The sequence below is a fragment of the Procambarus clarkii genome, chromosome 68 (assembly GCF_040958095.1).
Source record: "Procambarus clarkii isolate CNS0578487 chromosome 68, FALCON_Pclarkii_2.0, whole genome shotgun sequence".
NCBI classification, from domain to species: Eukaryota; Metazoa; Arthropoda; class Malacostraca; order Decapoda; family Cambaridae; genus Procambarus; species Procambarus clarkii.
In genome coordinates, this window is record NC_091217.1 from 4,635 (window position 1) to 15,285 (window position 10,651).

The 10,651-nt window shown below is 40.4% G+C and overlaps 1 protein-coding gene across 1 annotated transcript; it reads left to right on the top strand.

Moving 5' to 3' along the window:
* The first annotated feature begins 604 nt into the window (after positions 1 to 604).
* Positions 605 to 7,043, top strand: LOC138355542 (cytosolic Fe-S cluster assembly factor narfl-like). Its single transcript, XM_069310733.1, has 7 exons — positions 605 to 679; positions 1,118 to 1,343; positions 1,673 to 1,928; positions 4,812 to 4,901; positions 5,084 to 5,196; positions 5,642 to 5,775; positions 6,826 to 7,043. Exons 3-7 carry the CDS (start codon positions 1,866 to 1,868, stop codon positions 7,026 to 7,028), a joined length of 603 nt encoding a protein of 200 aa, XP_069166834.1. The 5' UTR covers positions 605 to 679; positions 1,118 to 1,343; positions 1,673 to 1,865; the 3' UTR covers positions 7,029 to 7,043.
* Positions 7,044 to 10,651: the final 3,608 nt, after the last annotated feature.

Consider the following 10,651-nt stretch of genomic DNA (forward strand, 5'->3'; position numbering starts at 1 on the left):
ACGACAGCTCCTCACACAACGGAACACACCACGTGACTGACTGAGCCGCCATCCACTCCTCCCTCACCAAACACTTGCCAATGACAATACTGTATATTTATTATTTATTTATTTATTTATTTATTTATTTATAAATATATACAAGAAGCTACATTGGGTTTGTGAGGATACATAGCATGGTGTTAACATTCTTGTAAAGCCACTGGTACGCGCAGCGTTTCGGACAAAACTTTTGGACTATTATGCATAATAGTACATGTATTATACAATATAGGCATGCATACATACATGTATTGTATGTACTAGCTCTATCTATAAATCCAACATTACGTTTGTAACTTATCTTCCATGTATGTACTTTTATCTGAATAAACATTTTGAATTTTGAATAAGGAGTGATTTTCTATGTCATTAATCAAATCAAATCAAAATGTTTATTCAGGTAAAAATACATACATAGTAGACGAATTACAGTATAATACTGGATTTATAGAGAGAGCTAAAACATATAATACCTAAAGCCACGTACTAATTCCACAGCATTTCGGGGCATCGGGCAACGCCATTTTATAGTTTACAACGTATGAGGCAATACCCTTCCGCGCACCCGAGCCGAGGTGACTGGATTGGGGACAATGGCGGCTAGAAAATTGACTATAACTACCTTAACTACTGGTTTGTAAGTTTTAATTATATAAAAAAAAACAGTTTGTATAACGGTGTTGCCAGAATCACGTAGTATTTTTAAAAATATTTCAGAATTTAAATTTTAAATTTTGCCCCGAGGGGCGAGTTTATTGGGCAGCGCCACTCATCTTGTGAGTGAACATACCGCCATAGCAGCATGTACAACACTCCCCAATAGGAAGAAAACCCGCTGGGTTGTTCATCCTGTCACTTGTACCCAAGACACAGCTGGGACTTGCTTAACTGTCTCAAGTGAACAGCTCCTCAAACAAGAAGATTAACTTGTATCAATCCTTAAAAGCTTACGTTATCTTGCGGGTGCAAAATGGGGAAATCTTTTAAGAACAGTATCAACATTTGACAAATAGTGTTTTCCTAACTCAAACAATGTGGGGTTTATTATTCTACAGTTATTCCTAATGTCTTTCAGGTGTTCACATTCACGTAGATAGTGGTCAAGGCGGTGTCCATCACTCTCACCACAGATTCTGCAACTTCGCTGATCAACTGTTGTTTCCATTCCAAATCTCCATGGATATTTGTATCCAAGACGGATTCTCGCTATTACAGATTCTCTCCCTCGTCCTCCTCCTCTTCGGCCATACTGATTGGGATTGCCAGCTGCAACCATGTTGTACCATCGTACAGATTCACTGGTTTGTGCTTCTATCCTTCTATATATATTTCAGAATATTACTATGCTAGTGGCTTTACAAGAATGTAAAACTTCAAGTCTCTGTACTCTCATAAACCCAATATACCTTCTTGTATATAAATAAATGAATAAATTACGATTTTTCCTAATATTTTTTCGAAATTATGCCCCCTTAAGGCCAAATGTTGAATTTGGCCTTAAATACCAACAAGGCACTACTAATTACCACAAAACTAATTTGAATAAACTATTAAACTACAAAACAAACTATAAAATGAATTAAACAATATTTTTGTTTAGATAATTTTTTATATATCAAAACACGACTAGAGGGACCCCGAGGCGCCTGGCAGCCCCCCGTAGTAAACATTGACAGCTGATGGACGCATTCCACGGTCCTCTTCAGCAACACCAACAACACTCAAGTGTGTCTTGAACCATTCTACAAGTTTATTTGGCAATTTTATGAGTGAAGACCAACAAGGAACTCTTTAAAACCTGCGTCAGGTGCCTGGAGGTGGCTATGGCAGGGTTCAGCGGGGTTCTTCAGCTCTCTGATCTCGATGACTTCATCGCTCCCTCCCAGGTAACTTTTTGCCCCATCCTAGGTAGCTTGCCTTCCCCTCCCAGGTAGCTGGTCTTTCTCTCCCAGGTTGCTGGTCTTACTCCCAGGTAGCTGTTCCCCTCCTGGTAACTGCTTATCTTCCTCCAGGTAACTGGCCTTTCACTCCCAGGTAGCTAGTCCTCTCCCAGGTAACTGGCCTTTCACTCCCAGGTAGCTAGTCCTCTCCCAGGTAACTGGCCTTTCACTCCCAGGTAGCTAGTCCTCTCCCAGGTAGCTGGTCTTTCACTCCCAGGTAGCTAGTCCTCTCCCAGGTAGCTGGTCTTTCAATGATTCTCGGTTCAACTTTAAGCTGTAACGTAAGATTACGTGTAAGTATTTGGTTGAGTAGACATAGACTTTAGTATTTTTTTATATTTATTTAGTATAGTCTTGGTTACAGCAGTCGGTGTGTTGGCAGTGTGACAAACAAACCGACACACTGGTTTGTTGGTTTGTTAAGTGTTTTTTCTTTTTATTTGTAAAACATGAAATACAGCATAAAAGATACTGAGTTAAAAGATAAAAGTGAAGTGTTGTAGTAGTTAAAATGAAGCCTGGAGCAGGGCAGAGAGCTGAGTGGGGCAGGTGATAGAGAGCTCGGATGCAGGGCGAGAGTCGTAGAGTGCGGCACTCTGAATGCGGGCAGAGTCGAGGAACTCGGTGCGGGACGAGAGCGTGGAAGCACAATGCGGCCAGAGTCTGGCTGTTTTCTGTGTGTCGAGGCTGAAGCGTCGTGTGAGGGGGTGGGAACTGGACACATTGAGTGCTACATTGTTGTTGGTGAATGTTGAAGATGTGTGGTATCTCTCGAGTGTCTGTACTGAATCATTCTTGGAGTTACTGATGATGATTCGCTGTGGACTGGTCATATTACCAGCATTCACCCTCACCTGACCATCCTCTAGCAGGTTGGCAAGAAGTATTAACCAATTAGTAGTACAATTTGGAAATGTGATAACTTAGGGATAGGTAATGTAAAATTAACAAACCCATCTCATTATCTGCACATAAGCTAATGAGTATGGAGCAAGTATATTATACTTACTTCAAGGCTGTGTAGATGCCTAACTTCTGCTCTCCTTGGGGTGTGTAGAAAAATGTGTTGCTTTTGCTGCCCGTTGGGATACATCTTGCCGTAAGGCACCTCATCCAGTGCCTGGTGATTGTAACGGCTGGTGCATATATTGCCATGGGGTCAAGGGGGGTGTTGATAGATTTTCTTACATATTTCAGCTTGGTCTTAGGGGGGTCAAGCGGGGATCTGGAGCTGGCTTGGGCAAGAGGTGCCGGGGATCAGCAGGCTTTGGAAGCTCCTGTGGGCCTTCTGGACATGCAAGGTGCATGGTTCTTGCTCCAGTGGTGGTAGCTACCCTGTGTGTGTTGAGGGTGGCTGGTGCCTCCCCTGCCATTTATTTTTGGCTGTTGCAAGGGGATTGACCTAACTCTGCATGGTGCACTCTTGCAAGGCATCATACAAATTTTATACTGGTGGCCATCTCTGCTACTTTTTCACATTCCTTCTGCTGACTGGCCGACCCCTCACAGTGTTCAAGAGAGAACTTGACAAACACCTCCAAAGGATACCTGATCAACCAGGCTGTGACTCATACGCCAAGCTGCGAGCAGCCGCGTCCAACAGCCTAGTTAACCAGTTCAGCAACGAGGAGGCTTTGACGAATGGGCCATGGGGTTGCTAAGCCCCGAAAACACCTCAAGGTAACCTCAAGGTAAGTAGTGTAGGATCATTTTTGTCCTTGAGTGTGACCTATCTCTGAGGTGTCAGCAACAACTGCTTTATCCAACGTCTCTGCATTCTTTGTAGGGCAATATCTCTGGTCTTCAGACACCTTAGGAAGTTTTCTTTGCAAATTGGATATAGAATTTGTTTAATACTCTGTAGGGAGCCGGTTGGCCGAGCGGACAGCACGCTGGACTTGTGATCCTGTGGTCCTGGGTTCAATCCCAGGCACCGGCGAGAAACAATGGGCAGAGTTTCTTTCACCCTATGCCCCTGTTACCTAGCAGTAAAATAGGTACCTGGGTGTTAGTCAGCTGTCACGGGCTGCTTTCTGGGGGTGGAGGCCTGGTCGAGGACCGGGCCGCAGGGACACTAAAAACCCCTGAAATCATCTCAAGATAACCTCAAGATAGGTGCTATACCTGTACTTGCTGACATATTAAGTGAAATATCTAGGTGGCTAAACTTGCAGATTTCCTGAAATGCTCAGCTGCCTGAGCACCAGTTCTCGGCTCGTACAGTAATGGTGTTGCCCATTTCTGAAGCAATTTCATTAGTACTGTACAGTATAAATGTATGTACAGTATTATGATCTATATGGCTTCCACCACCCTTTCAATATTTAAACAACTGTGATAACACTTCACAGTACTTAGCACAGTACCATCCATATGGTACTGGTGTAGCTAATGGCTGATAACCAGTTTCGGTCAGGCCTGATCAAGGACCGGGTCGTGGGGATGTTGAGTCCCGAAATCATTGCAAGGTCACCCAGATACTGAGTGGGGCAGCCAGCTTCTGAGTCTTGACAACAGGACTGGTTGGAAGCTGTGTATATCCTAATCCCAGGCTCCTCAACAACCCTGATTCCTTAACCATGTCCATAGGAAGCACAGGATCTTCCCTACAGGAGCACTCCAGTGCCTTGCTTGGAAAGGAGAGTTCTTTTTATTTACAGTCAAATAATTATTTTTATTGAGTGACTCAAAATGGCCTTGAATATTACCTATGTTTATTTTGTAACAAAATAAACAAGTACACGCTGTTTATTTTGTAAGAAAATAAACAAGTATAGCAGTACTATACTGCTGAAAATAGGAATTAAGCCTGCATTTTCTTGTCCACAGGAATGCATCAAGCCTGTGAAGGTTGAACAGAAATCCGGCCGAGGTGTGATTCGCATTGAAGATGACGGCGCAGATGCTCTTTCAACACCGGTATGATATGCAGAAACATGCTATTGGGGGCTTTGTGGATATACATTATAGTATAAAAGTGACAAATATTCACTAGACTTAAGGAGTTAATCCCAGAATATACTGTATAAGAATGCAGACCCACTGTAAAACCAGATATGTCCTTTATAATTTTAACTTTATAAATATTTTTTTAATTACAGGTAAAATATGAGAAAGCCAAGATTACACTGAACGACTGCTTGGCATGCAGTGGTTGTATTACATCAGCTGAGGTGGTCTTGATCAGTCAACAGAGCCATGATGAATTGTATAGGTATGCACATGTATTTTCCAAGTTCCAATCTACAATGTTTCCGTGATAATTGTCTTATAAAGTACTGTACCACATTTGTCAGTGTATAGGACACAACTTGTTTTCTAGGATATTTTGTGGTGAAAACAGTTTTAGTACATTTCATTATACATGTATTGAAAGTGAATTTCAATAAAAATATGATATTGTGCATATAAATACAGCATAGTGTATATTCGGTTGGTGGTGGACCAAAAATATGCCTCCTATCAGAAAATATGGTAATTCCTTACAGTACACTCTATCTACCAGGTAATTAAATAAATATACAAATGAGTAGTGTCTTATGGGCCTGTGTGTGTGTTGAAATAATTTATAGATACAGTACTGTAATTAGTTTTACATAACAGTAATACATCAGATACAGATACTGTACAGAAATTTATTTAATTTTTGTTTATTTTAGAGTTCTTGCAGAAAACAATAAGCTTCAAGAAAGTGAGAGACAGATTGTTGTTGTGTCACTGTCGTTGCAAGCAATACTCTCCATTGGTGCAAAGTTCTCTCTATCGCCAGATGAATGTGCACAAAAATTAACAGGTATGTGGAAATATACATGTATTTGGATGGCAAAATTTTATACTCATCTCACAAAGGAGCATTAATATAATGCCAACTACTAGATTTGAAAAATGAAAATAAAGTTCTGACGGCCTTTGAACTCTTCCCCTCCCCTTGCCAAAAACCAAATGGCACAATAGCAAGATAATAATAAATATATAGGGACAAAGCATGGGAACAGGGAAAGGAAGAAGGGCAGGCAGCAAGATGAAAGGAGCAGGTATGACTTTGCCAATGAACTTGTGCAAACATGCGAGCTCAGTTGGCCAGAAACCTGTTTGCTTAAGATTATTGGCACATTCAGCTGAGCAGCCGCATTAAACAGCCTGGTTGATCAGACCAGCAACCAGAAGGTCTGGTCAGAGACCAGGGGCCAGATTCACGAAACAGTTACGCAAGTACTTACGAACGTGTACATCTTTCCTCAATCTTTGACGGCTTTGGTTACATTTATTAAACAATTTACAAGCATAAAAACTTGCCAATCAACTGTTGTTATTGTTATAATCAGCCTTTTGGTGCTTCGGAGCTCATTAACTGTTTATTAATTGTAAACAAAGCCTCCAATGATTGAGAAAAGATGTACAGGTTCGTAAGTGCTTGTGTAACTGCTTCGTGAATCTGGTCCCAGGCAGTGAGGACATTGATCCTCGTAATCTCCAAAAGGTAGTCAACAAGTATTGTAGTTCATTCCTGCTACTTTCATATTGCTGCCTGCCTTCCTTCATATTTCATCTCCCACTTTGCCCTTTATTCCTATATGCCCTTTTCTTGCTATTCTACCATTTGGACTTTGACAAGGAACTTAGGAGAGTTTGAAACTGCTCAGCTCTCTATTTTTTTATGCCCCAATGTGGTAGTTGGCATGTAATGAGATCATTGTTCTTTAATTTTTTTGTGCTATGCATTAATTTGAGAAAAATTGTCCTAGGGTTATGTTCTTACCTCATATATTCTTGTTTTTGATTCATATCTATATATGTACATGACTTTCTAAAAACAGAGTTTACTATGGTTCTATGTTTTTAGGTTATTTCAAGAAACTGGGTGTCCAGTATGTCTTCGATATAACCTTGGCTCGGAGCCTGAGTCTGCTTGAAGCACAAAAGGAATTCCTTGCAAGATACAAGAGAAAAGAAACCGATTGTAAAGCATTGCCAATGCTTGCTTCTGCGTGCCCAGGTAGAGTTTCGTGCATAATTAATATTTCTCATGTACAGTATTACAGATAAATGTAAAGTTATCCATCAAGACAGTATACCTCATATGTTTGTTGTTTGCATGTTTCCTAACAAGTTTGTAACCTAACAAGCCTTTGTCAGAAAAAAAAGCTAAGCATGTGTCAGTTAAGAAAATTTGATGACCAAAAAAACTAAAATAAGAGTTCAGTTAACTTGTCAGCATTCATACTACCAATTTCACAGGCCAAAGATACTTTTATTTCTTTCATGAAAATCAGTTTCTTTTGTTGATTTCTTGACCCATCTTCCAGGTCATGTCTTCAGTCGTAATAACCAAAGAATTAAGGAAACTCTAGAAGGTTTATTGGCCCTTATGAGGCAGGTCCTATTTTATAGCCAAACTCATTCATATAGTGTACTTGTCTAACTGACACTTAATACAATCCAGTGATCCCATGCCTATTATGTTACCCAGTAATTTCTGTGTTTTCAAACCAGTTGTAGCATCTGCTTCCCTGTTGGTTTTCCTTGCAACATATGTACACATTTTGTCGGGTAATATATTTTTGGAAGCAGTCATAGAGGGGTTAAATTTTTTAGACTCTTGACTTCATATTTACCTCTAAAGTCACATATACCTTTCAACTTTGTTAGTCTTTTTTGCAAGACATTACTGATTTTTATGTAGATATAGGGTGTGATAGAATTATAGGTGGATGATGGAGAGGATAGAAGTTGATATTACTTACCTATCAGTGCTTATGTGGAGAGTGAGATCTGGCTTTTTATGCCCCCATCTCCTAGCCATTTCTACCTAGGATGCTAATTACTTCTGCTAACTTTAAAGTTTTCATCATATTTTCTGTTGGGATCCCCGTCGTGGATATTGGATCTTCCTAGAAATAAAAACACTGTATAATTGTTTACACTTTGGTGAATCATAGTTGATGACAGCCCCTCCTGACGCTCGGTCTCGGTGACCGCTTTTATGAACAATCCTCGCTTAATCGAACAATTGTATGTTCCACTGAACTTTTAGTACTGAATTCAATTTGTTCGGACCATCCGAGAATTCGTTAGTTAGGATGCACTGTACTTTAAATGTAAAGTGCTCATAGGCCATTACTCCCTGCGCCTCTCTGAGGGGGCCAGGTTCTGGCTCGTGGTCTCCGTTAGGCAAAGGACTCCTGTGACTGATGACCCCAAACTAATAAAGGACTATATCAGTTCGGATAGCTTCAGGGAGTCCCCGGGGCTCACCCAGAAAATGGCGTTTCATTACATTCAATGCTGGTTTTTTTCTTACAGTTGTAACACTATATTATTTTTAACACTGGATCAGACTGGGAGGGTTCACCCTGTCAGTTGAATGACACTTAAAACTGCTCTCTTGTATCTTGCAGTTACACCCAGTTTAGTCAGGGAAGGTGAAGAGGACCAGGTGTTAAAGATACTCTTGGAATGAAATAAGATGGGGTAATTAATTTGTTAGTAATTACTGCTGCCACCATTCTTCACTTGATTATACTAATTAGGCTTTCAGACCTCTGAGGAGAGAAGTCCCAAGTAGAGTCTTTACTTTTGATAATTACTGGATGTAAATTATTTGAATTACAATTTGATAAAAATGTACTGAAATGCAGGATAAAGTTTAATTACCACTTTATTTCTCAGTAGCACTTTAATAACCATATACTAAAGCATTCTATTCCTAAGAGGCAAGGTGAGACGATCTACAAGTTGTACAGGAACTCAGACATTTAATAATAGAATAATTCATTGTGTTGGGGGACTGGAAGCCAGAGTGCATTCATACATGTTTTGGCTTTTATTGAGGTCACCCTTCCCCCCCCCCCCCCCTCAACACAAGGTCGAGTTACTGACCCCGCCCAGGATGCAACCCCACAACAAGCTGACTAACTCCTGAGTACCTACTCATTGCTATATGAACAGAGGCATTAGGTGAAAGGAAATGTGCTCAACCATTTCTGTCCTGCCCGGGATTCGAACCCAGAATTTACCCTAACCTCCACATCTGTCAGGCTATGTTGGGGCCTGGTGACCCACGCTGATCATAACAGCCGCTATTGTAGCACTTCCAGGTCACACTCCACCTAATACTGTACTGCTAACCAGATCTTTATATACAGGAACACCCCCATAGATGGGGGGGGGAAGAAGGAGAAGGGGAAAGTCAAAGTCTAATGGACCTGGGAACCCACTCCCAGGTATCACAGAACCTGGGGCCCTCTCTCCAGGTCATAGTGGGGGTCAGCCAGCCATGGAGCCCAGTCGCCCAACACAGCCCCATCTTTGTTCTAATGAAACACATTATCTCATCTTGTAAACACCAACCCAGACCTGCTCTCCCAAGAATTCATTACACATTCCTAAGGGTCTTGTTGCTCAGGTTGAATTTGCAATTAATTTTAGGGACTGTTTACCCACTGTCAACTGGCTTTACACTCACCAGGCATCTGATCCCTTTTGACCTTAATTAAGAGACTTAAGAGGAGGCAAGGGTGAGGGGAAGAAGAGTGGGGTTCAGTGAGAGGGTAGGATGAGAGGGGAAGTGAGACAGGAAAAAAAAGGGTTTGCCGAGAGGGAAATGAGAGAAGGTTACCGAGCCGTAACAGTTCTGGATATAATTAGCTTTGACAACCATTCCTTCATTGCATTCCACTTGTTGACCACCCATAGAGGTTATGAAAATGTCCTTACATGGCTATGACTTGCTGGTTCATCAGCAATAAGACAGCCTCATTCAATTCTTCATATACATTGGAATTGTAGTCAGAATCATATAGTATTGATTTCTTTATATGTAGCCATCCTCCTCTTCCTGACACTGTTGCTAGTAGTGGCACTCATTGCTTCGGACAGCAGTACAAGACCACATAACACTTCATAAAACTTGCCAATTAACACCAATTTCCATCAATAAATGTTATCAAACTTATATATTGTAAATGTATAAAATAACATTACATAACATAACAATAACTGTGTAATAATGAAAGTGAATGAATCTCAATTTTGGATAACATAGGATGAATGTGGTTGTGGCATTGGTGGGAGCTGTTCAGTGCCCTTTAGAATGGGATTTTAATTTGTCACTGAAATATGGCACCACTTAGATAAAAAGAGCTCCAAATTTAAAAACTCTCATATGCACTCAGGGAAAATTTGAATATCAAAATAGAACAGGAATTTGTCTCCAAACATGAAAGAGTTAACCTAATATAGAGCCTTACAGAAAAGCGTGGGTTAGCTAGGAGCCACTCGCCTGATATCTGGCACACCTGGTTTGCATCACAACTGATGCAGACAGTTAACTTTTGATTTGTCCTTTAAGTAAGATAAATGTCCAATAAATTGAAATACTAATAAAACTGTTAAACCTTATTCACACTAAATCATAGCGATTAGTAAAGATAAATTATATACCTGTATATTAAATCATTATAATATAATAATAATAATAATTTTTATTTAGGCAAAGGTACATACATAAAGAGATTTTACAAAGTTTGTTGGCTTTATAGATAGAGCTAGTACATACAATGCCTAAAGCCACTATTACGCAAAGCGTTTCGGGCAGAAACGGGCAGAATTAGGTTAACTATGTTGGTTGTGAACGGTGTGGTAAGTGGATGATTAGTAGTTTTTCTGTG